The sequence below is a fragment of the Salvia splendens genome, chromosome 4, assembly GCF_004379255.2.
Source record: "Salvia splendens isolate huo1 chromosome 4, SspV2, whole genome shotgun sequence".
Taxonomy (NCBI): Eukaryota; Viridiplantae; Streptophyta; class Magnoliopsida; order Lamiales; family Lamiaceae; genus Salvia; species Salvia splendens.
Genome location: NC_056035.1, coordinates 31,659,972 through 31,687,544, shown reverse-complemented (window position 1 = coordinate 31,687,544; position 27,573 = coordinate 31,659,972). Strand labels below are relative to the sequence as shown.

At 38.2% G+C, this 27,573-nt stretch overlaps 4 protein-coding genes and 1 non-coding gene across 8 annotated transcripts; 4 read left to right on the top strand and 1 right to left on the bottom strand.

The window, feature by feature from the left end:
• Nucleotides 1–913: 913 nt before the first annotated feature.
• On the top strand, nucleotides 914–3,588 carry LOC121801278 (protein GrpE-like). Of its 2 annotated transcripts, XM_042200733.1 has the most exons (4): nucleotides 914–1,308; nucleotides 1,879–2,391; nucleotides 2,627–2,766; nucleotides 3,098–3,238. In XM_042200733.1, the coding sequence occupies exons 1-3, from the start codon at nucleotides 1,000–1,002 to the stop codon at nucleotides 2,729–2,731; spliced, it is 927 nt and encodes a 308-aa protein (XP_042056667.1). In that variant the 5' UTR covers nucleotides 914–999; the 3' UTR covers nucleotides 2,732–2,766; nucleotides 3,098–3,238. The 2 variants fall into 2 exon arrangements, with proteins under 2 accessions (XP_042056667.1, XP_042056666.1); XM_042200732.1 differs by lacking the exon at nucleotides 2,627–2,766 and having other exon boundaries at nucleotides 3,098–3,588.
• Nucleotides 3,589–4,808: 1,220 nt separating this feature from the next.
• Nucleotides 4,809–6,835, top strand: LOC121800064 (protein DETOXIFICATION 21-like). Its single transcript, XM_042199622.1, has 8 exons — nucleotides 4,809–5,022; nucleotides 5,110–5,651; nucleotides 5,751–5,837; nucleotides 5,914–5,970; nucleotides 6,037–6,275; nucleotides 6,376–6,494; nucleotides 6,571–6,657; nucleotides 6,722–6,835. Exons 1-8 carry the CDS (start codon nucleotides 4,867–4,869, stop codon nucleotides 6,785–6,787), a joined length of 1,353 nt encoding a protein of 450 aa, XP_042055556.1. The 5' UTR covers nucleotides 4,809–4,866; the 3' UTR covers nucleotides 6,788–6,835.
• Nucleotides 6,836–18,271: 11,436 nt separating this feature from the next.
• On the top strand, nucleotides 18,272–21,120 carry LOC121801253 (protein DETOXIFICATION 21-like). Of its 2 annotated transcripts, none has more exons than XM_042200703.1 (9): nucleotides 18,272–18,381; nucleotides 18,548–18,804; nucleotides 19,134–19,675; nucleotides 19,870–19,956; nucleotides 20,032–20,088; nucleotides 20,183–20,421; nucleotides 20,509–20,627; nucleotides 20,690–20,776; nucleotides 20,866–21,120. In XM_042200703.1, exons 2-9 carry the CDS (start codon nucleotides 18,556–18,558, stop codon nucleotides 20,938–20,940), a joined length of 1,455 nt encoding a protein of 484 aa, XP_042056637.1. In that variant the 5' UTR covers nucleotides 18,272–18,381; nucleotides 18,548–18,555; the 3' UTR covers nucleotides 20,941–21,120. The 2 variants fall into 2 exon arrangements, with proteins under 2 accessions (XP_042056637.1, XP_042056636.1); XM_042200702.1 differs by having other exon boundaries at nucleotides 18,312–18,417.
• Nucleotides 21,121–21,345: 225 nt separating this feature from the next.
• TRNAQ-CUG lies at nucleotides 21,346–21,417 on the top strand. Its single transcript has one exon. It is a non-coding gene; the product is annotated as a tRNA-Gln (tRNA).
• A 2,022-nt stretch (nucleotides 21,418–23,439) lies between these two features.
• LOC121798289 (tropinone reductase 1-like) lies at nucleotides 23,440–25,315 on the bottom strand. 2 transcript variants are annotated; one of them, XM_042197208.1, is made up of 6 exons: nucleotides 25,189–25,315; nucleotides 24,879–25,086; nucleotides 24,601–24,817; nucleotides 24,243–24,349; nucleotides 24,061–24,156; nucleotides 23,654–23,843 (listed from the first exon to the last, which is right to left on the bottom strand). In XM_042197208.1, exons 1-5 carry the CDS (start codon nucleotides 25,275–25,277, stop codon nucleotides 24,094–24,096), a joined length of 684 nt encoding a protein of 227 aa, XP_042053142.1. In that variant the 5' UTR covers nucleotides 25,278–25,315; the 3' UTR covers nucleotides 23,654–23,843; nucleotides 24,061–24,093. The 2 variants fall into 2 exon arrangements, with proteins under 2 accessions (XP_042053141.1, XP_042053142.1); XM_042197207.1 differs by lacking the exon at nucleotides 24,061–24,156 and having other exon boundaries at nucleotides 23,440–23,843.
• Nucleotides 25,316–27,573: the final 2,258 nt, after the last annotated feature.

The window sequence follows — 27,573 nt, the reverse complement described above, 5'->3', positions numbered from 1 at the left end:
CAACATCTACCATAAACCCTAGACTAGTCAATTTCACAATTTAGCTTTGGCGGAGCAAAATAAGTCAGAAAAAAAACCGTACCATATTCAGACTTCAGGTTGAAGACGGAGATTTTTGTGGAACGGATATCCCATGTCTCTTGTTCTACATCTATCACCACTGGTTTCTGATAGCCCGTGCCTGTGTCGTCATTCTGGTTTCTCAAAGATGATGCTAGTGCTCGTTTTTTTGGAGGCATTATGTATTACCCTATCTAAGACGGAAATGGAGGTTGTTGGAGGAAGAGGGAGAGTGCCTTGACTGACTTGCAAGGCGAGTGGCCGCTGGTTTCAGGAGGAAGAAGGGGAGTAAGAGGAAGAAAGAGAATGGGAATGGAGGGATGACAGGTGAATTTCAGAGAGAAAGAGAGACGAGAGGTTAGGTGAGAAGTCAAAAGGGGTTTTGTGAGTTTTGAAAATATTTCACAACTAAATATTATAGTATATAATTTGATATATGGAGTATTACATATTTAGTACATTCCTATACATAATCGGACAAAAAATATATAAGTGTTTCCCCAAATCACATCTACCTGCATGTTCTGAAAAGTAAAAGTGTGACATTGACCAATTTTTTGTATGGACAAAAGTACCCACCAAGCTTTGGGGGGTATTTTTAGTATAAAATTAGACCGAAAAGTGAAAAAAGTATAAAAAATGTGATTATTCCTTAGTTCAGGGACTATCTATGATATTTTTAAAGTTCAGGGACCATTAACGTGCAAAAGGCATAGTTCATGGGCCATTTGCGTAATTCACTCCAAACAAAAATATATTTATTTATTTTAATTTATAGTACTAAGTATTATTTTAGTTTTATATTTAATATATATATTTTTATTTTCCAGAAGCTTGTAGTAGTAGTGATCAGACTAAACCCTCAAATTCAATCCTCTTTCATTCCTCCAACCATTATCCTCTCCTCACCAACTCCCTCTCTATCTCTCTCCGTCTCCGATGGCCACCGCCGCAATGTTAAAAACGCCACCAACCTTCAGCACGCCCGCGGCCTATCTTTGCAGCACCGCCGCCGGTGGTTCCTCCGTGAAACCTCCTCAGATTTCCTTTACATCCTCTAGGCTCTCACTGCCTCTGATACGGTGTCGTATTCACCACTCCAGACTAAAGAGGACTGGCATCAAATTTCTCAGCCTCTCCGCTCAGAAATTCTCAACCTACGCTGCTAACGGAGAAACCGCGGAGGCCGAAACCGAGACACAAGAGAAAGAGCCGGCTCAAGGATCCGATTCGGAGCCTGAAATTGAGGTAGTTTTTCTCTTTGCGTACTATCTTCTTTTGGATTCGATTTTATCTCTAATTTTGGTTTCTATTTTTAGCTATGGATGAGCTATTTATTTAGTGTGCCGCGCCTGTTATTCAATTTTGATTACTTGATGATTTCTCCGGAGATAATAGGGTTATTGTTACAACTTGTTTTATTTGAAGGAATTTTTGTGCAGAGCTGTATTTTGTAACTGATGGAAAGATAATGGTGGAAAAAATTGTATTACATCCAGTGATCCAGGCTAATAATACTCAAATAGTTTAGTAATTAGCTGCATTTATACAAATATATACTAAACTATAATTTTTTATGTGGTTAATGACGTGTAATCATTTTTTACCTAAGTGAGACTTGTTCCCCAGGAAATCCTGTTGATTTTAGGTTTCTGTTTGAAAATCCAAGCCTGTTTTTTTGGAATAGTCATTTGATTTGGTAGGAATTTCTGAATGAATATTTCTGTGGTGAAAATTAGGAGAAAGATTTAAATGTTTCTGCAGCAAGAGAGAATTTGCATCTACAGAATGATTTACTAGTTCTATTTTGATGGGCAGGGGGACACTGATGGCACTGCTAATGTTGATGGTTCTAGTGACACTACTGATGCAGTTGCGGATGAACCAAGTTCTGTGATTATAGCTTCTTTAAACTTATATAAGGAGGCTCTAGCAAATAATGATGATTCAAAAGTTACCGAAGTAGAATCTTTCTTAAAATCCATTGAAGAAGAAAAAGTTGATCTTGAGAGAAAGGTGGCGAATTTATCTGAAGAATTGCAGTACGAGAAGGATCGAGTTCTTAGAATTAGTGCCGACTTTGACAATTTCCGTAAGCGGACGGAGAGAGACCGACTTTCACAGGTGTCAAATGCACGAGGAGAAGTTTTAGAGAATTTGTTACCTGTACTGGATAATTTTGAGCGGGCAAAAGCTCAGATCAAAGTGGAAACTGAAGGAGAAGAAAAGATCACCAACAGTTACCAGAGCATATGCAAGCAGTTTGTGGAGATTCTGGTATCCCTGGGTGTTGTTCCTGTGGAGACTGTTGGGAAACCATTTGATCCGATGGTGAGTTCCTACTATTTATTTCGGTATTTCTAATAAGGAAGTAATTCTAATAGGTGCATGGACAGCCTTGTTATGCTAAAAAAATAACACTCATTGAGAAATTTTGCAATTACAACAAGTTGTGCAAGTGTTTTAACAATGTTGCCCCTTTAGAATACCGAGGTTTTTTTTAACCACAGAGTCCTTTCAACGGCCTTGTATTTACAATCATTCTCTGGCCATTGGCTCGATGCAGGCAAGCTCCCGAGTTGGCTCAGAATTTGGTCGAGTTATAACCGATCTCTTTGAAAAGCTGTATAAAGTCGGTTCAGGTTTTATGAAGAACCGGATACGCTTTTAGGTTAAACAAAGTATCAATTGAATCGAGCCAACTCGGTGAGTTAGTTGACCAGAGATGGTATGGGCATCTTAAATATTGCAATATATTTTCCTCTGGCCCTCTTGTAGGTTTAGGATATGCGTTCGGTGGTCTCTCCCTTGGTGCCCCATTTTATCTTTGTTATGATAACTAGATGATGCTTCGACTTTTAAATATCCTTTATTGTGGAATTTTTCCTTGATGATCACTCAGTTAATCCAAATTGTGTGAATCAGGCTCACATAATCTGCAGTGAAATTGAGCTGAAATTGTCGTTGTTTTTCTTTTATTTAAATTATGGATTCTGTTCCGTAACATATTTCTGACTTCAAATTCTCTTTCCAAAAGCTGCACGAAGCTATAATGCGCGAAGATTCAGCAGAATATGAAGAAGGCGTTGTTATTGAAGAATTCAGGAAGGGGTTTCAACTTGGTGAGAGACTTTTGCGACCCTCAATGGTGAAGGTATCAGCCGGTCCTGGACCTGCAAAAGGCAATACGGAAGAACAATCTGAGGAAAATGCAGGAGGGAGTGAAACCAGTGAAGAGGGCAGCCCCGAAACCACTCCAACAGAGGGATAATTAGCCCGACAGCCAATTTTGTGCTAGTTAAGTTCAGCTTTGAGTTTATGTGGGTCTATCATTACCAGCTCTAGAGAACACAACAATCGTCTCGTCCACACTTCTCCGTTTAACCTCCGGACCTGAAAGTGCAATAGATAAGAATGTATTTTTAAATGGGAAATCCCCTCTTGGCATTCATTCATTGTGACCTTAGAAACAACAGCTGTGTTTTGTTAGAATTGCAGGATTCTTACTATTTATGTTGTGTTTCCTCAGGTGTTTTCGTGTGCCTTTTTTCGTTTTTTCTTGCATATTAACTGCTCGTCCTCGTCATTTTTCGTGTCTTTTCGGACATCAAACTAGGGAGTGCATTCGGGGTTCGGTTCGGTTTTTTGCCAAAACCGAATGTAGTTCAAGATCCAAACCGAACCCGAAAAACCGAAAATCTGAAAACCGAACTTCAAAAACCGAAAACCAAAAAAGAATCGGAAAAAAACTGAAAAACCCGAAAAAAATAAATATAATATTAATATATATGTGTAATTTATTTTTTATATATACTAATAGATAATTTATATATAATATAAAATTAATAATACATATAATATATATTATATAGTAGAATATATTAAAGAATATATATATATATATATATATATAATTCGATTTTTCGGTTTTTTTCTTCACCCGAACTGAACTGAAAAATCGATTTTTTTGTATTTTCAAAACCGAACCGAACCGAAAAAATCGAACCGAATTTCAAATTTTCGGTTTGGTTTGGTTCGGTTTTAATATTCGGTTTCCGATTTTTTTGCTCACCCCTACATCAAACAATTATGGTCGATGAAACATGCTTTACAATATACTAACTCTAACAAAGAAAATTACATGTTTAAACCATACATAAGTTTCCAAATAATCGCACTCCAGAAATAGAAAATGAATCCATATTTGTCACAAAATAGAGTAATTTTTTTAACTGATAAGTATATACAAGCCCATATTACAAGATGAAGAATATAGCATTAATTTATTGGAGGGGATAATATTATGGAGACTGCATGAAATTAGAGGAGAAGAAGAATTTAATCAGCGCCGTTCATCCATTTTATACAGTTAAACAGAATCAATCAATGTAAGTCTCCGAGTTTTGTTTTTCCAATAAACTTCTTCTTTCCCAAAACTTACAAAAATTCCTTCGATTTATATGTGCATGCATGCCACTGTTTCGCATTATTCATATCAAGTGTGATTTTAATTGCTATTTGTAGTAATAATATTGGATATGTGCCCTATTCAGCCATTCAATTCATTTGCCATCCTGATCCTGATTCATCTATTCCTTGATCGTTTAGCTTTATTTCGAAACACTATTTATTTAAAGCCCGCGTTATGTGATGTGTGTGAGCTCGGAAGTTGTTTTGTGACCGATAATTATACGAGCAATGGAAGGTAATAGTACTCAAGAGGCACTAACAAAGGGAGTAGAGCCTGGAACAAATGTGATCAATGAAGAGAGTTTACAGAGGAAGATATTAGTGGAAAACAAGAAAATGTGGGTGGTAGCCGGCCCGGCCATCTTCACCCGATTCTCCACGTTTGGGATAAGCGTCATTAGCCAAGCTTTTGTAGGCCACATTGGTTCAACTCAGCTCGCTGCCTATGCTCTCGTTTTGACCCTCCTTACTCGGTTTGCCAATGGATTGCTGGTAATTAATTTCATACCCTCTCGTATGTAACATGGATCATCGATATCATGATATGGTCTGGCTTGTTATTCGATAAAAATTTTGCAGCTTGGAGCAGCCAGTGGATTGGAAACTCTATGTGGACAAGCCTATGGTGCAAGGCAGTATCATATGCTTGGGATCCATCTTCAAAGATCATGGATTGTTCTGATTATTATGTCAACTTCACTTGTCCCAATCTACGTATTCGCAGCCCCTCTCTTAAGAGCTCTTGGACAGAACGAAGCGATTGCTGAAGAGGCCGGGAAAATCGCCCTTTGGGTCATTCCAGTGATGTACTCGTTCGTCGTCTCATTTACCTGCCAAATGTACTTGCAGGCACAGAGCAAGAACATGATCATAACATACCTTGCAGTGTGCTCGCTCTCGATCCATCTCTTTCTCTCGTGGCTTCTAACTGTGAAGTTCCGTTTTGGTGTCACCGGTGCAATGGTGTCCACTGTCTTGGCCTACTGGATTCCGAATATCGGCCAGTTGATCTTTGTCACGTCGGGAGGATGCCCTGAGACGTGGACAGGCTTTTCTGCCTCGGCTTTCAGTGATCTTTGGCCTGTAGTCAAGCTTTCCGTGTCATCAGGCGCTATGCTTTGGTAAGAAATAGTGACTCATTGTGTTTGTTTTCGCTGATGAATAGTCCAAACTTTTTTGGTGGGAATTGATCATTTTGCTTGATTTTTGCGTGGTGGGAGCCTCGAGCTCTGGTACAACGCGATACTGATACTTTTGACTGGAAATTTGGAGAATGCTATGGTTGAAGTTGATGCTCTTGCAATCTGGTATGATTGAGTCAGAGTTGTTGTTTAAGGTTGGATGTAATTGATAAACATTGCTACTACATTCAATTTCTTGCAGTCTCAACATCAGTGGCTGGGAAATGATGATATCTCTTGGATTCATGGCTGCAGCAAGGTAGATAGATAGAACCAAGTGCTATAATCCTTTATCAGTGTTGATTCCATCATCTTTCTTTCCCAGCGTACGCGTTTCAAACGAGCTTGGGAAGGGCGATTCCAGAGCCGCAAAGTTCTCCGTTGCCAACATAGTGGTGATCTCACTAGCCATAGGGCTGGTGCTGTTTGCACTCTTTCTAGTCTTCCGCAAGCGCCTGGCTTATGTATTCACGGAGGATCGTGCTGTGGTTGCTGAGGTCGCTCGCTTGTCGCCTCTGCTGGCATTCTCCATCCTCATGAACAGTGTCCAGCCGGTTCTTTCTGGTGAGTCTCGGTTCCTTCTCGTCTTACTTGCACCATTCGCGAGACAATGCAAGCACATCGTTGAAGAATGCCACAAACTTTGTCTGGTGATCGTAAACAGGAGTGGCGATTGGGGCCGGTTGGCAGAGTGTGGTTGTCTATGTTAATATTGGATGCTACTATTTGATAGGAATTCCTATTGGAATTTTGCTTGGTTATGCAGTGAAATTACATGTTGAGGTCAGTTGCATTTTTTTTGTTTTGTTTATAATGATGCTAAAAAATGTTGATATGTATGAAATTTTTGTAATGTTAGGGTGTGTGGATTGGAATGCTGATAGGCACTTTGTTTCAGACTATAATGCTGATGATCATAACTAAGAGAACTGATTGGGATAAACAGGTAAAACTCCTCCTTGCCATTTCCATTTTGTAGTCCCTCAATTAATCTCATCTTGGCCTCTTAGGTCTCAATTGCCCGACGACGGCTTAACCGATGGATGGTCAATGATCGGTCAGCAGAGTCCGTCTGACCAGCAGGATTCTCGTCTTCGTACATAAGAAACCAAGCCTGCCAAAATGTTACATCCCCTTTTCTAGTTGAGAGATTGTTCACCTCATTCTAGTTTGGTGTATTTTCTTATATAAATAGAGCCCATTTTTCATAAAACTTGTTAGTATTTATTTGGTTTCTGTTCATTTCAATTGCACAATAAGCACTCAGCAACAGAAATTGTCACGCTTGTCGATTAAGGTAAGTTATATATCTCTTTTTCAGATGCCCTTTTATCAATATATTTTCTTGTGATTTTGTAATAACGAAACAAAAGAAACTGTCTACTTTCAAGTTTCACCCTCTGGATTTTATTTATGAAAAATCATCTAGTAGTATTCCGTTACACTTCAGAATACTTTCTATATTCGTCTGTATCTGGTCCATATTGCATTTATTTGCGTCATATTCATATTTAATTTATTTTTGTCATTTTCGTGGTCACATATGTTTATTGCCAATTGCACAAAGTTTATTTTTCCTTGAACAGTTGCACTGTTATATTTCATGATTTTACTTATATGTCATCATACGTGTCTTATATATGGAAAATAAAAATCAATACATTGATAAATCAGACTATATAAATGAATCAATTATTTTTGTCATCACTCTACCTATTGTTTGATTTGTGAGATAAATTAAAATGTCAAACAGTCTAAATTATTTCTTCAGCTCGGCAACCATTTTCCATGTTTTATGACGCCATAGCAAATAGTCATCAAGTTTCAAGAATAACTTTAAAATCTAAAATTAAATAGTTTAGGTGTGTCGTGATACTAGCATATCTTCGGAATTATCCCCATATTCTATTAGTTATTTAGTAGTCAGAATCATCTAATTTTCGTCTTTTACTTTTATGCTATTTACTTTCTCTGCAAGTCTATCATTCCAAAATCCTAGTTAGAGTTATTCTGGTTGCTCGACTGGAATTCATCGCATGAACGTGGCCCCCTTTTCCGCCGGTATCTCGCCGCCGGACAAATCGATAGGAGTAGCACCGTATCATCCCGCCGGACAAATCGATAGGAGTAGCACCGTATCATCTGGTGTTTTCATCGCTGTAAAAATCATGCATTAAATATGCCCGGTCAATGGATTTTGACCAAATAATAAATGTGACGAAACATTTAATTTTGTGAAATTAAATGACATAGCGTCGATCTACATTTTACGTAGATAAATGTAGTATATTCACTTTCTCAAATCCGATTTCCGGTGAGTGAGAAATAGTGGATTAAAGTTGGGCATAATTAGCTTTTAATTAAAGCTTGGAGTTGGAGATTAGGAAATAATTAACTAGTGTTAATTATCCCACATTGGAGGATTAACACATCTTTTAATGTGCTTAAATTAAGTGCCTTTATGTTACTTAATAATTATAGTGGACCAAGATGGGTGAAAGAGCGCACACGCGCGCGCCGCCGCCGCCGCCCGCCCGCCCGAGCCCGAGCCCGTGCCCGTGCCCGCGCTTGCGCTCGCGGGCCTCGGGCCCGATCTTGGACTTGGATCTTGGCAATTGGTCTTTGGGTGGTCTTTGAGCTTGGTGCTTGGCCCAAACTAATCTTTTTAGACCACCGCCGAGTCAGCAGTCCAAGTGGCTTGACACGTCGTCAAGCGAGGCACACTCTCGTAACCGCCGGCGGTTACGAATCTGCCATGATGAGCCTTCATGGCTTGGTTGACCCTGCATGGTGGCTTGGCCTATAAATAGGCTAGCCATTCCACTGCATTAGTATAACATTATTCACAAGCATTCTCAGCATCATAAGCTCCATCCCTCTCTGCATTGTTTTTCTGTCGAAAGCTCTGCCCTCTCCTCCATCCCGTTCGCCGGAGCTCTGCTGATTGCGGTGCTGCATCAAAAGAGACGTAGCCGTTTTACCTTTGGGGACGACACGCCAAACCGAGAGCATTACCGGGGCGTATCTCGTCTTGCGGAAAGAGGCCTCCTCGACTCGGCTATCATACCATACTGGTTTAGTTCCTTCTTTTTTTTAAGTTGTAATTTCAGTTCAGTTCTTCCTTCTGTATTCCTTCTTTTGGGTTGTATTACGCCTGGATTTGCTATCTTGTAATCCAGAAACCAACAATCGCAAGACGAGATATAACTTGCCTTTGAAGGAATTTGGACTCTAAAATGAACCTAAAAACGTTCGAAACACTTAATACATTTGCTGGAAATGTCGACCGATTCCAACACCGCCGCTGCCACCTCCGCCGCTGCCATTCCCTCCACCATGGCGACCACTGGACCGGTCAACACTTCATCGATTCCGTCGATGATGCCAACCCCTGGGTTCTATCCATCTTCATCAACAACCCCTTGGGTGTATGTTAACACCCATGGGCTCACTGGCGGATCCACCTCGAGTGGAACAGTTGGTTCCACTTTTAGTGGTTCCTTCGGATCCTTTAATGGATCGAGTGTTGGGGCCTTCGGGTCTCACACGGGTGCTGGCTCCTTCTGGACCAACACGGGTATTGGCTCCTCCGGGACCAATATGAACATGACGGGCTCTATGCCCGACATGACCATGGCGGGCTCTATGCCCAACATGAATGGTGAGGGCTCTATGCCCAACCATGTTGTTGCTCCTTCGGGGGCAACGGAATTGGTCCCTTCCATGGACCAACTGCGGCACCTTTGGCACCAAGAATGATGCCACCTGCCGAGAAACCACCCAAGTTTGGAGGATCTGACTTCAAGAGGTGGTACCAAAAGATGTTGTTCTACTTGACAACATTGGGCGTCGCCAACTTTCTCACTGAAAACGAGCCGCCCGCGCCAAGCGACCAAGAGACTAGGCTCGAAGTCATGGCGGACTATGAAGCTTGGAGAAAAAGGGATTATCTATGTAAAAATTTTATTTTAAGTGCATTAGATGATAGCCTCTACAATGTATACTCCAATGTAACCACATCTAAACAAATGTGGGAAAACCTAGAAAAGAAGTATAGCATAGATAATGCTGCAGGGACGGAACAAGTTGTAGTTTCTAAATTTATGGACTACAAGATGGTCGATTCTCGACCCGTCATGGAGCAAGTCCAAGAGCTCCAAATGATCATCCACTTATTAGTGGCTGAAGGGATGACCTTGCCCGACAAATTCCTAAGGTGCACGATCATTGACAAGCTCCCTCCCAGTTGGAAGGACTTCAAGAGTTATCTCAAGCACAAGCGAAAGCAGATGACCCTTGAAGATTTGATCGTGAAATTGCGCATTGAGGCTGATGTGCGCAAAAGCGACCAAAAGGCTAAGGGCTTCACCCCACTTGAAGCCAAAGCCAATCTGTTGGAGCGGGGCGGTCCCTCCAACAAACGCCTTCGCCCCAACCGTCCAAGCGACAAAGGGAAGGGAAAGCAGCCTTCAAAGAAGTTTGAAGGCGACTGCTACAAATGTGGCAAACATGGCCACTTTGCTAAAGACTGCTGCAGCAAGAAGAAGAAGCCGGTTGCCCACGTCGTTGAGAAGGAGTTCAAGGACTGGGATGAAAACGACCTCATTGCTGTGGTCACCGAAGAGGTTAACCTTGTGGATAACAAGGGTGGCTGGTACATCGACACCGGCGCTACTGCTCATGTCTGCTCAGATAGGAGCAAGTTTGCCTCCTACACTGCTGCTGAAGGGAGGAAGATCAACATGGGGAATCAAGCATCGTCCGAAGTCCTCGGCGTTGGTAACGTGATTCTCATGATGACGTCTGACGTCACGATCACTTTGAAGGATGTGCTGCATGTCCCGGACATCTGCAAGAACCTAGTGTCAGGATCAATACTAGTTAATAAGGGGTTTAAACTTGTATTTGAGTCTGATAGGTTTACTTTGTATAAGTTTGGAAAATCCCTCGGAAAAGGTTATGTAACCGATGGGCTTTTCAAGCTTAGTGTGGCAACTCGCAGTGTTGCAAAGCCTTTGGCTAATAAAAATAAAGCATCTACTTCCTCTTACTTGACTGAGTGTTCAAATTTGTGGCATTGTAGATTGGGACATGTAAATTCAAAAGCCATTAAAAGATTAGTAAATTTAGATTTACTAAAGGCTAATGAATTGGATATCCAAGATAAATGTGAAATTTGTCTTGAAGCAAAAATGACTAAGTTGCCGTTTCACTCGGTTGAACGAAGCACAAAACCCCTTGAATTAATTCGCACGGACGTATGTGATTTAAAGATGGTGCAAACTAGAGGTGGTAAAAAGTACTTTATCACTTTCATAGATGATTGCACAAGGTATTGCTACATTTATCTTTTAAGAAGTAAAGATGAAGCAATAGAAGCGTTCAAAAGTTATAAGAACGAAGTTGAGAATCAACTTGGTTGTAAAATCAAAACGATTCGAAGCGATAGAGGAGGCGAATATGTAGCCCCGTTTGAGGAATTATGCAACGAAAGTGGTATAATCCATCAAACGACTGCACCATATTCACCACAATCTAATGGTGTTGCAGAACGCAAAAATCGAACTCTAAAAGAGATGATGAATGCACTGCTTCTAACTTCAGGATTACCACATAACATGTGGGGGGTAGCTGTTTTGACAGCCAACTATATCTTGAATAAGATCCCTCTCAAAGGAAAAGATGTCACTCCTTATGAGTTGTGGAAGGGAAGGAAGTCATCCTACATATATCTCAAAGTGTGGGGGTGTTTGGCAAAGGTAATGGTTCCTCCGCCCAAAGAAGTTACAATCGGACCTAAGACGGTTGATTGCATCTTCATTGGATATGCACTTTACAGTAGTGCATATCGATTTGTTGTTCACAAGTCTGAAATATCGACTATCCCAGTAGGAACAACAATTGAGTCGAGGAATGCTGTATTTCTCGAAAACACATTTCCTTGCAAAGACAAGGAAAAAGTCTCAACCAATTCTGAGACAAGAATTGAAGAAGCCAATAGTTCTAAACCAGTGGAAGAAGAAGCCACTAGTTCTAAATCAGCGGATGCGGAACCTGAATCGCGCAAACGTGCAAGGCCCGATCCAAAAGATACAGTACTAAGACGTGGTAATAGAGTCAGAACACCAAAAACTTTTGGTCCTGACTACATTGCTTTCATGTTGGATGAAGAACCAACATCAATAAAAGTAGCCTTTGCTGGCCCAGACGGGCTGCATTGGAGAGAAGCTGTTCAAAGCGAAATTGATTCAATTTTGCTAAACCACACTTGGGTGTTGGTAGATCTACCTGAAGGTGCGAAACCTCTAGGTTGCAAATGGGTACTTAAAAGGAAATTTAAGGCCGATGGAACAGTGGATAAGTATAAAGCCCGATTAGTAGTAAAGGGTTTTAAACAAAAGGAAGGACATGACTTCTTCGATACCTATTCACCTGTAACAAGGATTACATCTATCCGAGTGCTTCTCGCTATTGCTGCATTGCACAATCTTGAGATTCATCAAATGGATGTAAAGACCGCGTTTCTAAATGGTGAACTAGAAGATGAAATCTATATGGAACAACCCGAAGGGTTTGTAGTACCTGGACAAGAGAAAAAGGTATGCAAGCTAGTAAAATCTCTATATGGATTGAAACAAGCGCCATTGCAGTGGAACTTGAAGTTTGATAATGTGATGTTATCAAATGGGTTTAAAATCAACGAGTGCGACGAATGTGTCTACATTAAGAGCACTAATAACGGCCATGTTATAGTGTGTCTATACGTTGATGATATGTTAATCTTGGGTAGTAACACTCAAGTAATTAACGATACAAAGGCCATGTTAAAGAGAAACTTTGACATTAAAGACATGGGTCTAGCCGATGTAATTCTTGGAATGAAGATTCTAAGAACGTCTGAAGGAATCATCTTAACACAATCACATTATGTTGAGAAGATATTGAATAAATTCAAAGCCTATGATGGCGCGCCGGTTAAGACTCCAATTGAACTCGACGTTCACTTGAGCAAGAACAAAGGCGAGCCTGTTGCTCAAGAAGAGTATACACGGGTGATCGGATGCATTATGTACTTGACTAATTGCACTCGACCTGACATTGCTTGTGCCGTGAACAAGCTGAGTTGTTACACGAGCAATCCAAGCAAAGAGCATTGGAGAGCTCTTGTGAGGGTTTTGAGATATTTAAAACATACTCAAAATCTTGGGCTACACTTCTCGAGATACCCCCGGTACTTGAAGGGTACTGTGATGCCAATTGGATATCCGATAATAGAGACTCACTTTCAACAAGTGGATACGTCTTTACTATTGGGGGTGGTGTTGTATCGTGGAAATCCACAAAACAGACATGTATAGCCCGATCAACTATGGAATCGGAGTTCATGGCCTTAGATAAGGCGGGTGAGGAAGCCGAGTGGCTTAAGAACCTCCTTGAAGATATTCCATGTTGGTCTAAGCCAGTACCACCAGTGCTGATCCACTGCGATAGCCAAGCAGCTATTGGAAGGGCAAACAATGGCTTCTATAATGGTAAGTCTCGACATATACGTCGACGACATAACACCGTGAGACATTTGATCACAACTGGCGTGATTACAATTGACTATGTGAAGTCAATAGATAATCTAGCGGATCCGCTAACCAAAGGGTTAAACCGTGATCAAATGAACAAGTTGCTAGAGGGAATGGGTTTGAAATCCACAAACTAAAGAACTATTATAGTGGTAACCCAACCATGGTGACTGTAGATCCCAAGAACTTGGTTCAAAGGGACAACTAAGCTATGAGAGTTCATGAGAAACACTCAACTATATCTATTCCCTAGAGAGCAATAGAGTGTTAGAGAACTTGCCTAGTGGTAAAGGCTAAGTCTATGACTTTTAATGGTTCTTAAGGATCTCAAAGAGATGGAGTTCTCAAAGAGACCAAATATGGCAAGGTACTTGACTAAGAATCACCTATGTAAGTGCGAAGTGTGGTCGCTTCATAAAACACACTTATGAATCCAAAGTGGTGTCCAAGACCGCAATGGACACAAAACGTGAGAACGGATGAGGTTGAGGTGTTTAAGCGTTAACACCATTGTCTCGGTGCACGCCGTGGGGGATTAGTTCAAAGCATCGCGCTACTAAGCCGTCTATGTATCCGATGGTGTCGACTATGGAAGGTTCAAGGCCAACAACTACCTATCCTTATGCTTATATACCTCTCGAGGGTTGAGCTTGTGTCTGCATGCATATGCATTTGGCTATTTCCACTCATGTGGGGGATTGTAAAAATCATGGATTAAATATGCCCGGTCAATGGATTTTGACCAAATAATAAATGTGACGAAACATTTAATTTTGTGAAATTAAATGACATAGCGTCGATCTACATTTTACGTAGATAAATGTAGTATATTCACTTTCTCAAATCCGATTTCCGGTGAGTGAGAAATAGTGGATTAAAGTTGGGCATAATTAGCTTTTAATTAAAGCTTGGAGTTGGAGCTTAGGGAATAATTAACTAGTGTTAATTATCCCACATTGGAGGATTAACACATCTTTTAATGTGCTTAAATTAAGTTCCTTTATGTTACTTAATAATTATAGTGGACCAAGATGGGTGAAAGAGCCCACACGCGCGCACACGCGCGCGCCGCCGCCCGCACGCCCGAGCCCGTGCCCGTGCACGCGCTCGCGCTCACGGGCCGCGGGCCTCGGGCACGGGCCCGATCCCGATCTTGATCTTGGACTTGGACTTGGATCTTGGCAATTGGTCTTTGGGTGGTCTTTGGGCTTGGTGCTTGGCCCAAACTAATCTTTTTAGACCACCGCCGAGTCAGCAGTCCAAGTGGCTTGACACGTCGTCAAGCGAGGCACACTCCTGCCACACGCAAAAGGCACACTCCTGCCACACGCTCGTAACCGCAGGCGGTTACGAATCTGCCATGATGAGCCTTCATGGCTTGGTTGACCCTGCATGGTGGCTTGGCCTATAAATAGGCTAGCCATTCCACTGCATTAGTATAACATTATTCACAAGCATTCTCAGCATCATAAGCTCTCTCCCTCTCTGCATTGTTTTTCTGTCGAAAGCTCTGCCCTCTCCTCCATCCCGTTCGCCGGAGCTCTGCTGATTGCGGTGCTGCATCAAAAGAGACGTAGCCGTTTTACCTTTGGGGACGACACGCCAAACCGAGAGCACTACCGGGGCATATCTCGTCTTGCGGGAAGAGGCCTCCTCGACTCGGCTATCATACCATACTGGTTTAGTTGCTTCTTTTTTTTAAGTTGTAATTTCAGTTCAGTTCTTCCTTCTGTATTCCTTCTTTTGGGTTGTATTACGCCCGGATTTACTATCTTGTAATCCAGAAACCAACAATCGCAACACCTAATTATTTCTATGAAAATCCAAAGTTGCGTGCACTATCATATTAACCTTTACTTTATTGCAAAAAAAAAATAGTAGCGATAAGGATCCAGTAAAACTAAAATTATTTGCCTGAAATGAGAATGATAAATAAGTGCACAAAAAATGATAGATCAACAAACGAATGCAAAGAAATTTTTTTATTATAATAAGATTCTAACCAGATGTTGCATTTGTTTAGTAAAATAGCATCACACGGTTTTTAACTTTGACATAATATATTAGCATAACTTTTTCATTTTTCTGAAACTTTTTTGGATCTATAATTGACCTTGAACCATATAAAGTCTCTCCTCTTTCTCATCACTTTTTATATCCATTATTATCTATCAAAATTTAAATATATTGACCTTATTTTTAAAACTTGTAGAGCATAAATATGCAAATCACAAAATATAAAAACTACTCTCAAATTTTTTTTAGTAATTACCAAGGGTATTCATTGGCGGGTCCAGTGACTATTCCACACACTAATTTATAGGTACCTCAAAGAGTGTGACAACTGGCCCAAGGATTTAAAACTGCTTCATACCAAAAGGCATGATAAATCTATGACCATTTGGTTAAGGATGAACGAGTCTCATGACACTCGATCACACTCCTTAGATATAAAAACTACTCTCTATTTAGTAAAACATAAAATAAATATGCAAATTACAAAATATATTGACATTATTTTTAAAAGTTGCATGTCATTTAAAATTGGGGTAGGTAGATGTTAATAGGGTAGGGCCCGCAAGGCAAGGCATCTATCTAACTTTTGGTCTGGCTCGTTTGGGCACGCCTCTACCAAACTAGTGTATAAACTTACCTATCAAATTCGTACTATTAAAATTATGTAGCCATATTTATGACATTTCTAACTTTTATAAATATAAAGCTAACTTTTATTGTAGTAAAATAAATAAAAATTAAATTGACCGATATAAATCATATCTATCTCCATCAGGTGACTTCCGTTGCCATCTCTATATAGAATCGGTTATTAATATTTTTGGGTTATTGAAGGTACTCAAGTAGGTATGGTAGTTGCCATTTTTGTCTTTTGTAAGTGTAGAAAATTAATGTCGTTTTTAAATTTGTGAATGACACAAATTTTATTGAGAAATTAGAAAAATAAGAGAGATGAAAAGAAAAAGTGGGTAAAGTAAAAGAGATGAGAGGAAAAAAGAGGGTAAAGTATAGAGGAAAAAAAGAGGGTAAAGTATAAGATATAAATTTTTCATTTAAAAAAATGAGATTATTTTTTGTGCAAATTTCAAAATAAATAGAACTATTTTTCATGAACGGAAGGAGTATTTAATTGTTTACTACCTTACAACAACTTCGTTAGTCTCCAACCACAAGTTGCATATTGCATTAAAAAGTTTAACATTTTAAATAAAAAACTACTCTTCATATTACTCCCTCTATCCCTGAAATTTTATTACATTTTTCCATTTTTATTCATCCTACAAAATTTATCACACTTTATTTTTTTACCATATTTAATAATGAATTCGATCAATTTGACTAACAAAACACCACATTTTTCAGATGCACGAAATTTCGATCCCTTCACATCATAGTACTAAGTAGTAAGTATTACACTACTTTTATTTTAAAAGCTTTTGAATAACTTTTACTTTTCCAGATACAAATACCATCACATGTAATAATGTTGTCTGGGCAAGATTATATCAATTGGGTTCAACAAAAACAAACCAATAATATGCGGAGCCTTAATAAAATATCGTCACGGCTCCTTAATTTGCTACTTCTTCTGTCACCATTTATTAACACCGATCAACTTGATACCAATTTTAAACCGATAGACTTGATACGAATTTTAAAAAATACAATGAAAAGCTCGAAAGTGAAATTAATTAATAGAATTTGTGGGTCATTATCAAGTACTAGTAAAATGGAAGGATACTAATTAATAAGGATAGACGAAAAATGAAATTTGTGTCAATTAATAGGAAACGGATGAGATGATATAAAATGATGAAAATTTTTCTACTCTACAAAAACCTAATTAAATCCTTACCATTAGTGTCATATCAAATTAATGTACATAAAGTGTACGAAGATTAAGAAATTGTGTAAGTAATGATAGATGAATATAGTGTAAAGATAAAAAGAGAGTAAATTATGTAATTGAATAAAGTAAGATTGAATTGCTTTTTTTGAACGGAAATAACTCAACTTAATTAAAACATTCTAATAGAAAATACAACTCAACTTAATTGAGACGGAGGAAGTACATTTAAACGTTCCTATAATAATAATCTTGTAAAAAGTTCTTATAATAATGATCTTGTAAAAACAATTACATCTATGCCATCACAATAACTCAATCACGATACTGATGTCGTCGTACATTAGCGTCGATAATTCATCAAATTCACGTGGATGTAATAATTTAGAATTGTGTCAACCTCATTCTTATTTCGAAAATTAGTCTTAACTATAATCTACTCAAAAATGGATACCACGCTGAGAAAAAGTAGTAAGAACTGGTTGTAATTTTTAGCAATATTTAAATATGAATTAAGATTCACGAGATGGAGCATTATATTTTCTATTTATATTTATGTCCTATAGTAATGGAGGACGTAATCAAATGCAAACTGTACAAACTTCAAATTATATCTGAACAGTTAGAAAATGTCAATATATAGATAAAATAATATCAACATAAAATGTTAACAGTTGACACTTAGTTGACAATGTATTGATATTCTCTGTTGATGTTATTTTATCATCTGTTAACAATTTCTAACAATCCAGATTAAAATTTGGAGTTTGTATAATATTTAAAGTTTGCATTGTATCACTATCCATATAAATTTTATATTAAATTCATAACATTTTAAAAGTGTTCATATTTTTATGATTAGTACTAGGGAAAATGAACAATATACAAAAGTATATCAATACAAAATTAAGACCAAATTTTAATCATGAGATTTGTCAATCTAATGGTTAATCATGCACTAAAAATACGAATGGTTATTATTAAACAGTTTTTTAAAGTTAAGTTAAGATCATTTAAAGTTATCTTTATAATAATAACCTAAAAATAAATTAATAATGACCTAAACATAATTTCTATATGCTTGATTCTATATTTTGTATGAAGACTGAGATTGGTAAGTGTGAAGAAAGGCAAGCGTTTAATTAATAAATAGATGCGTTTGGTCAACAGCAGCATAAATGCCCTTTTCAATACTGCATGAGAAGAGCACTGGAGAATTATTAGTCCACGACACGTATTCCATCTCTCCCTCGTCAATTTCGAAATTCGGGTTTCCGATCCATCTTTACGACTGATTTTTCCTTCCCTATATCTACTTTTTCAACGATTTTTTTATTCCCAGTTTTTTTTTTGGTGGAATTAAGAAAAAGTTTCGATTTTTAGTTTGTTGGTTTGAGCAGGTGAGTAAATGGAGGGCGATCCTCGAGAGGCGCTGCTGGTGAAGCCTGTTGAAGAAGATGAGGTTGATTTGAAGACGAAGCTATGGGTGGAGAACAAGAAGATGTGGGTGGTCGCTGGACCGGCCATTTTCACTCGATTTTCCACCTTTGGAATAAATGTTATCAGCCAAGCATACGTGGGCCACATCGGTGCTACTGAGCTTGCTGCCTATGCTCTTGTTTTCACTCTCCTTACTCGATTTGCCAACGGATTGCTGGTATTTTTTCACCTTCTTACCCTTTTCTTTTCTAGGAAATACTAGTGTCTGTGCGAGGAAGGTGATTAACAAGTCCACATAAGCATTAGTTTGGCTTTTGATTTGGGATTTTTTTTAATCTTCAGCCATATGATGTTCAATTGGTGTGATACTGATGTTCAATTGATGCTTAGTTATCAAGAATTCTTTGTTTGTGATTGATGAATTGCTCCAAAGGGGGTTGGTGAATGAGAGTGTGTGTTTAATTGAGTGATAGGAGTAATATGGAGTATGAGTTCAATCTAGGAAACCAAGAGCATGTGACGTTAGTTCGGATTTCGGATTTGCAGTTGGGAGCGGCCAATGGATTGGAAACGCTGTGCGGGCAAGCTTATGGCGCGAGGCAGTATCACATGCTTGGAATATACCTCCAAAGATCATGGATTGTTTTGATTTTCCTCACCACTGCACTAGTGCCTGTCTATGTTTTTGCAACCCCTATCTTGATAGCCCTCGGGCAGGATGAAGATATTGCAAAAGAGGCAGGGAAGATCGCCCTCTGGTTCATCCCGGTCATATACTCTTTCATCGTGTCATTTACCTGCCAGATGTACTTACAAGCGCAGAGCAAGAACATGATAATAACATATTTGGCGGTGTTATCCTTGACTATCCACATTTTCCTTTCGTGGCTTTTAACCGTGAAGTATCATTATGGTGTACCTGGTGCAATGGTGTCCACTATCTTGGCCTACTGGATTCCAAACATCGGCCAGCTAATTTTTGTCACTTGCGGAGGATGCCCTGAAACTTGGAGTGGCTTTTCGACCTTAGCCTTCAAAGATCTTTGGCCAGTTATCAAATTTTCCATGTCGTCCGGTGCCATGCTCTGGTAAGGCTTTACGACTTTATTCAAGACCTCAAACTTGCATAATAGTATGAAAAAAGGTTTAACTTGAAACCCTTTGCATAAAACACCATTAAGCATTGCGCCTAAGGAAAACCGAGGGTTTTCATGGAAGTTTATTGTTCATTATGAAGTCCTCAGTCTGCATCTTTAGTTTCTTTGTTTCTTTTTGGTGATAGTCTCGAGCTATGGTACAATGCCATACTGATCCTTTTGACGGGAAATTTGAAGAATGCTAGGGTCGCGGTTGATGCTCTTTCGATCTGGTATAATTCAATCTGACCTCGTACTAATCTTGTATCCTCAGCGTCATCATATAATTATTGCTTTCTGTCTTGTAGCCTTAACATAAATGGCTGGGAAATGATGATATCGCTTGGTTTCTTGGCTGCCGCAAGGTATGAAATTTTTGCTTCATCCTATTGGTAACCAACTTGTATTAGACTAGAGGAACTCGTTTTAAATGGATCGTCTTCCTACTCTTTGTCACAGTGTACGGGTCTCAAACGAGCTTGGAAGGGGGGACTCTAAAGCTGCAAAGTTTTCTATTGTGAATATTGTCGTGACTTCAACGTCCATAGGACTAGTGCTTTTCGTATTTTTCCTATTCTTTCGTGAACGTCTAGCTTACATATTCACAAACGACGAAGATGTGGCTGTGGAAGTTGCTCACTTGTCTCCTCTGCTGGCATTCTCCATTCTCATGAATAGTGTTCAACCAGTTCTTTCTGGTGAGGCCTATAATCTTCTTTGCTAATTCACCACATCTTACTGAATAGGAAATCTTTAACAATTGAAGAATGTTATCGACTGAACAGGCGTCGCAGTGGGGGCTGGGTGGCAGAGCGTTGTGGTATACGTCAACCTAGGATGTTATTACCTGATAGGAATTCCTATCGGGGTCATACTGGGTTATGTCATCAAGCTAGAAGTCGAGGTGAGTTTCCATATCCCGTTGATCATGACGTGTCAGATTAATTTGTTTAATGTTGTATATAGGGAGTGTGGATTGGAATGCTAATGGGGACGTTGGTTCAAACTATAGTACTAATGATCATAACCAAGAGAACAGATTGGGATAAGCAGGTACAACACTACTACTAACCCCTCCCTCCCGTTTTCATAACAATCCGATAGGAAGTTGCTCATATGTCGCCTCTTCCGCAATCCTGCAGGTCTCAGTTGCACGGACGAGACTGAAACGGTTTTTCGTGGACGATCAACCAACTGATGGGTCATCGGCTCTATGAATGTTCATCATCTTCTTTTATTGCATTGAATTACATTGATGTGGTTGAAACCATAACTAAGATTAGTAATGATGGGCCTCTGGGATTTGGAGTCGTTTTTAGTAGTATCATTGATCTCAAACACATTTGTTGGAACGAATTTAGCCTCACAATGAAAAAGACAGTCTATTTTTACATAAATTACATCTCAAACAATGTTAAGTTTGGACATTGTGAAATTCACTCTCTTGCATGAACATAATTTAAAAGGGGGATTGAGTTTTACTTCAATTCAGAATCCACAATTAATTTAACAACAAAAATATTGCCACGTTGTGGCGTTGGCCCATAAGAATTTGTTACTAGGAAAGCACTAATATTTGAATTCAATTTAAAATAAATATGGATGTTGGATTTTCAACAACTGGTCCCATGGTCTAGTGGTTAGGACATTGGACTCTGAATCCAGTAACCCGAGTTCAAGTCTCGGTGGGACCTAATATTTTTTTGTTTTGCAATTAGCCTAGAACAAAAATATTTGTACAACAAAATAAACTATAATTACTGAAGCTATTTCTTGTTTATCAATAACAATATGATAACTTATAATTTGTTTTTCAACAAACACAAATACGTATGACATATCAATCTCCAATAATGTTCTCAGATATCAAATTTTACAGTTTATTTTTTCTTCTTATTTTTCTAAAATCTTCTACTTCATTTTTTTTATGAAATTTCATTTAATGAAAATGTATATAAAATAGTATCTCTGTTATCTCAACCAATAATAAACATTTCATTGGAGAGAATAGTTGAAATTAATGACATTTGGATTGTACAATAATTTAAACTGACCAAATTACAAGAAATTACTTATATAAAATTACTCCCTCTGTATGTGATTAAGTGTCTCATATTTGACTGGCACGAATTTTAAAAAATTGTTTGACTTTATGTAGTAAAGTGGATAGAAAAGTTAATGGAATGTAGGGCCAACTTTTATATATTGGTTTTATAATAAAATGTGTGTGGAATGAGTTAGTGGAATGTAAGGTCCACTTGCAAAATACTCCCCCCGTTCCATAGTAATGGATGCGTTTCTTTTCGGCACGGAGATTAAGAAAAATTGTTAAGTAAATGGAGAATAAAGTGGAAAATGAAAAAAGGTAGAGAGATGAAGAGAGAAAAAAGTAGGAGAGAGTAAAGTAAGTGTGGAAAAATGTGTTGATTTTTAGTAAAAAGGGAAATGTCTCTATTACTATGAAACGTACCAAAATGAAAAAATGACTCTATTACTATGGAACTGAAGGAGTATAGTAAAAGTGAAATGAGACATTTATTAGCTGACAAACGAAAAAAGAAAAATGAGACATTTAATGGCGGACGGAGGGAGTACTTCATATAATTATGATTATAAAAAATACTTCATCCGTTTCATAATAGATGTCACACTTGGGAAATGACACGAGATTTTAGGAGATGTTTGTGTGTTAAGTGGAAAGAAAAAGTATATTTTTATATATTGGTGTGAGAGAGAACTTTTTTCAAAAAGAGAAATGTGACATCTTTTATGAGACAAACTAAAAAAAGAAATTGTGACATCTATTATAGGACGGAGGGAGTACTATATATAAAGGATATAAATGATAGACGGAAGTTGCTAGCCGCCGACCTGACACGTTAAATCAATTTATGTCTAATTTTGACCCAACTCGGATTTTAAGAAATATAATAGAAAATGAGTTGAAAAAAGTTACTAATAAAATATGAGGTATACTTTTATATAGTAAGAGTATTAGTTTTATAATAAAATGTAAGTGAGAATGAGTTAGTGTAATGTAGGGTGCATACTCTTCAGGGACTCAGGAGTCAGAGACATATCAAAATGGAAAACTGAGAGACTATGGGAAGGACTAAAAGTGATCACATAACCCATTTATGGATGTAGAAAATATAATGTTGAGAGATTATGAACTTCAAATTTCATAAAAATTATCATATAACTATGGTTTATCTTTTGTTCAAATTTTATAAGGACTTTCACGTTTAAATTCCGTTCATGTAATAGTATGAAATATACACCAGTAATGAAAAAAAATAAAACATTGTACGACAATAATTTAAACCAAGGAATTGGATTATAGTTCTACAGTTCTACTATTATGTGCCATCAAAATGAGTGAACTCTATCAGAACACCCTATGGGCCAACCCATTAGGTCGGCGACCATTATGGGCCCAACCCATTAAACAAATGGCCCCATAATATTTCGGTCATCTAAAGGGCCCCATGGAACAGAGCCATAACCAATCAATCACAATGTTGGCCCATATCAAAGGGGACATTTATGGAGGTTAGGGTAATAAGAAGGATGATTGATTGATGTCACACTATTTTAAATTACACACTATATTTTATTTTAAATATAAAGATTTAATTAAAAAATTACCTCACTAAATATAAATTTACATCCATATCCATTTAATCTTGATTTGTCAAATAAACTGGACACCACTCTTTGGGTTTATGAAGATAGACAATAATATCAAAGTACAATCAAGCAAATGACATTGTTTTCAAAATAATATCATGATTTAAAAAAAAATCATGAATAGCTATTAGCTGTTCCAATTGCAGTTGGCAAGCATATCCTCTGGTGCAGCCTTTAGGGTTGATACAAATAACACATTTTACTAAACAACACATTTAGGTAAGGGAAAAATAATAATACTACCAATTGCTCAAGCGCTAGAAGTGAAGCCACCATCAACATAAATAACTTGGCCGGTAATGTAAGAAGCCGCCGGAAGGCAGAGGAATGCCGTCAAAGGCGATATCTCATCCGGTTCGGCTATGGGCCGGATCGGAGTTCGGGCCATCAGCGGCCCAAACATACTTTGTATACACACGTCAATATCTTCCTGTACACAACACAAAAATAACAGCTAATTCAGATTGAAACTTGTTTGATTTGATGCAAAAAAAAAGGTGACATTTTGCGATATTTAAGGACATAAGATACAAAATTGGGGTCCCATTTTTGGATGTGTGGTGGTGAACTAGTGAACTTTTCAAAGAGAGCCATCACTTGAAAGTTGAAATGGATTAATTCTAAAAAAAGAAATCACATTGTCACACCTATGTCCCATAAGAGAAAATTTCAAGTCCATCTTATTTATCATCAAGCAACCAATTGGGATGTTGATTGGCTTGATGATTGATGCTGCCAATCCACTATTTCAATATATTTTCATTGTTAGTATAAATTAAATTTGAAAAATTAAATGTAACTTGAAAATAATAAGGGATAGATGTGGTACAGGTTTGACAATAGTGGTGTTGACTGCCCATGGTGCCACTGTGTTAACTCTAATGTTGTCTTTTGCCCACTCATAAGCCAAATTCTTTGTCAATTGATTTATTGCACCTGCACAATGTTAATAACATATTATTGAATGAATGTGAAGCTAATTAATTAAATTAAATTAAATTATGTAAGTAAGTAAAGAAAGAAAGGGGCACGATGCCCTGCTATGGCAAAATACACAGTAGGGAATGTTGTGCTCATCTACGCCGCACAAAATGTAAATAAAGAAAAATAATCTATATGTATAAAAATTAACGGAGAATGTAGATGAACACAACAGGAAATCCATGCTCGGAAGAAAGAGGTGTTGCCTTTGGAAGCGGAATAGACAGCGAGTGCGGGGAGCGCAGTTTTGCCAGCGACGGAGGAGATAAAGACGATATTGCCCCTGCCGGAAGCTTTGAGCAGAGGGTGTGCCATTTGGGAGAGATGATAGGGTGACTCCAAATTTGTTCCTATTATTTGCCAAAAGTCTTCCTCATCATGCTCCATTGCTCTTTTCATTATGCTTATTGCAGCATTGTTGATCTATGAATTAATTCAATCAATAAATTGCAAATTTGCAATACAATTAATTGAAATGACTTACAAGAATGTTGAGCTTGCCATCGAAAAGTGAAGCCACGGTTTGCATTAGTTCTTGTCTTTGTGTTCTTGAAGTTAGATCACAAACCGAGCCACTCACTTGATACCCTTTGGCTTTCCATTGTTGAACTCTTTCATCTAGCTCCTTCTTGTTTCTTGAACATGTGTGGATTCTTGCACCGAACCCCGCTAGCTCCTCCACTATCGCCCGTCTTCAATTCAAAACATACACAACGTTAGTTCATATTATATTATAATTTCAAGTGCAAACTTAAAATGAAAAAACAAGACTATTTTTCGTAGTCATAACTTACCCGATGCCTCTAGTTCCACCCGTCACAACAGCCGACATGCCCTTGAGTGACCATTTCTCTTCTCTACTCACCTCTTTCGTCACTTCCATTGCCACAATTCAATTACTATATGTGAAGTGAAGTGAAGTGAAGTGGTTTAATTAGCTATGTTTTGCCTCTTATTTATAAAGGGATGATGACGACAAATTGCTTGCCCAAAAAGTAACAAGTGGCCCAATTTGCCCAACATTTTGGTCGCTAGTTCTAACATTTGGATTTATTTCTTTCGACTATGTATAATTTATTTATTTTTACTTTCCAATGATTTTGTGAGAATTATATGTTTCGTTTTGTTCTTTGTCATCATTTTATATTCTTTTGCAAATGAATCAATCTTTTCATATTTTCAACCAAACATTTCAAGCGAATCTTTCTTTGGTATATGCAATGCAATATAAATACAATAATTGATTCCTATGAATTTCATTTTGGGACCCTCAAATCAAATCCTGTTGATATTATAAGGGAAACTCACTGTTCTCATTGCTGTTGGGCTGTCTAGCAAGAACGAATGGCCTTTATCATACGACACATTCTCACATAAATGCATGCGCCTCACATGTTTCAAACTCTGTCCCTCTGTTAATTTATTTGTCAATTGGACTTAAAAATTAGATCAATATAAATTAAACATTAACTACTGTGTGCTCGGTATGTTGACCGAAACATTACTTAGCACGAGTTGCTCCATACATTCTAGAAAATGTTTCCTAGAATTATTTAGCGCTTGAGTACGTACATGTTGTTTGGTATGTGCTCACCAACACTACTTGCACCGAGCAAGGCGTTGCTTGGTATATAGATAAGTTTTTATACAAGGCACTTTACGTGTGCACTTGGTAATGTCTTCCCTTTTCCCATTTCTCTTACTCGGATTTGTTGTGCTCGGTGATGTAGACAAGTGCTCAGTGATTGGTGAGTGTTCATGATGCTTGGTAAACTGTTCATGATGCTTGGTAAACGATGCTCGCTAAAGTCTGCCGTATTTGGAATTTTCCACAACGATTTCATTTCAAAATTAACTCAACATGTTTTGTGATTATAATTCTGGCAACATGATCTTAATGGGAAATGTGCTATGTTAGAGTGCACAAAAGGCATTGCAACTTCACACTCCTTTTGCCAAAAAAAATAGTCCAGTTTGTGTAGTAAAAGTAATTACTTTTATTTTTATTTATTTTTTCATTACAACACGTTACAACCCTGATGATGTGCACGCCTTACTACCTACTAACATTAATCCACTACTTTTTTTTCTCTCTCTCCTATATTACCTACCATCTCGCAGTGAAACTCATGTCATCTCAAAAGTCACTATTTTTAGGGCACCGAGGAAGCATAATTTAAACTGAACTTTATAAATTTTGCTTTGAAGAAAATAAGTTACTTAAAGAAATTTAAACTCAACTTCATGACCATATACATTGCATTACAATTGGGTAGAAATCAAAGGAATTAGATTAAGTTTTAAAGTGCAAAAACAAATATGGAGATTATTAATCATAAGAAAGCTGTGTTTGTTATGAACGGGGGGACATGTTGTATGCAAATTTCATGTGATGGATGGTGATTGGTAAGTGTGACCTATATTTGATATGGACGCCAACAAACTATCCCACTTTTTAACATTATATAACTGTATAAATTGGACCAACGGGAGCAATGTAGAGATGCCCACCAGTTGCGGTTCCGGCGGTTAACCGCCAAACTGGAACTGCCGGTTCCGGCGGTTAACCGTCAAACTGGAACCGCCGGTTCCGGTTCCGAACCGGAACCGTGTCAATTTTCTCGAACCGGAACCGTCGCATTTGGAACCGTGGTCCGGTTCCGTTTCAATTCCGGTTCAAGATTTTTCGAACCGGAACCATCACCGAACCGCCGGTTCCGGATGGTTCGGAACTATCGGTTAATCGGCAGTTTCACGGTTCTGGTGCGGTAACCGAGGCGTCAGCGGGGGCAGCTTTTTCAGGAGGTTTTGTCGGCCGATTCTGGCCGTTTTGGACCAAAAACCGACGGTTAACCGTTAAACCAGTGGTTTTCGGTGGTGGTGCGGAACACGAGGCTGACACGTTGCAGGTTTTGCAGCTGGTTTGTTGACCAAACCGGCGGTCCAAAATTCAATTTTTTAAAAAAATTCTGATTTTGAATTCAAATTCATCAAATTTCCCCCCATTTTTATCTATAAATACCCCCTTCTATCCTCACTTATATTCACCCCATTCTTGTGTTAACAAGAGTTTCTCTCTTCAATCTCCCAATTATCTCTCTTTGTCTTTCTCAATTGCTAAAACAACAATAATATATATTATTCCATATTTCTAGTTTTCTACTATATAATTTGTTACT

Bases quoted from the DNA above. Each gene is read 5' to 3' on its own strand.
- LOC121801278 (XM_042200732.1), top strand. From the start codon at position 1,000: ATGGCCACCGCCGCAATGTTAAAAACGCCACCAACCTTCAGCACGCCC. The intron at 1,309-1,878 runs GTAGTTTTTCTC...TTTGATGGGCAG, and splicing joins ATTCGGAGCCTGAAATTGAG to GGGGACACTGATGGCACTGC. The intron at 2,392-3,097 runs GTGAGTTCCTAC...TCTTTCCAAAAG, and splicing joins GGAAACCATTTGATCCGATG to CTGCACGAAGCTATAATGCG.
- LOC121800064 (XM_042199622.1), top strand. From the start codon at position 4,867: ATGTGGGTGGTAGCCGGCCCGGCCATCTTCACCCGATTCTCCACGTTT. The intron at 5,838-5,913 runs GTATGATTGAGT...AATTTCTTGCAG, and splicing joins GTTGATGCTCTTGCAATCTG to TCTCAACATCAGTGGCTGGG. The intron at 5,971-6,036 runs GTAGATAGATAG...TTTCTTTCCCAG, and splicing joins GGATTCATGGCTGCAGCAAG to CGTACGCGTTTCAAACGAGC.
- LOC121801253 (XM_042200703.1), top strand. From the start codon at position 18,556: ATGGAGGGCGATCCTCGAGAGGCGCTGCTGGTGAAGCCTGTTGAAGAA. The intron at 19,676-19,869 runs GTAAGGCTTTAC...TTTTGGTGATAG, and splicing joins TCGTCCGGTGCCATGCTCTG to TCTCGAGCTATGGTACAATG. The intron at 20,422-20,508 runs GTGAGGCCTATA...TCGACTGAACAG, and splicing joins TGTTCAACCAGTTCTTTCTG to GCGTCGCAGTGGGGGCTGGG.
- LOC121798289 (XM_042197207.1), bottom strand. From the start codon at position 25,277: ATGGAAGTGACGAAAGAGGTGAGTAGAGAAGAGAAATGGTCACTCAAG. The intron at 24,818-24,878 runs GTAAGTCATTTC...ATTAATTCATAG, and splicing joins ATGGCAAGCTCAACATTCTT to ATCAACAATGCTGCAATAAG. The intron at 23,844-24,242 runs GTACCACATCTA...TGTTGTGTACAG, and splicing joins ACACCACTATTGTCAAACCT to GAAGATATTGACGTGTGTAT.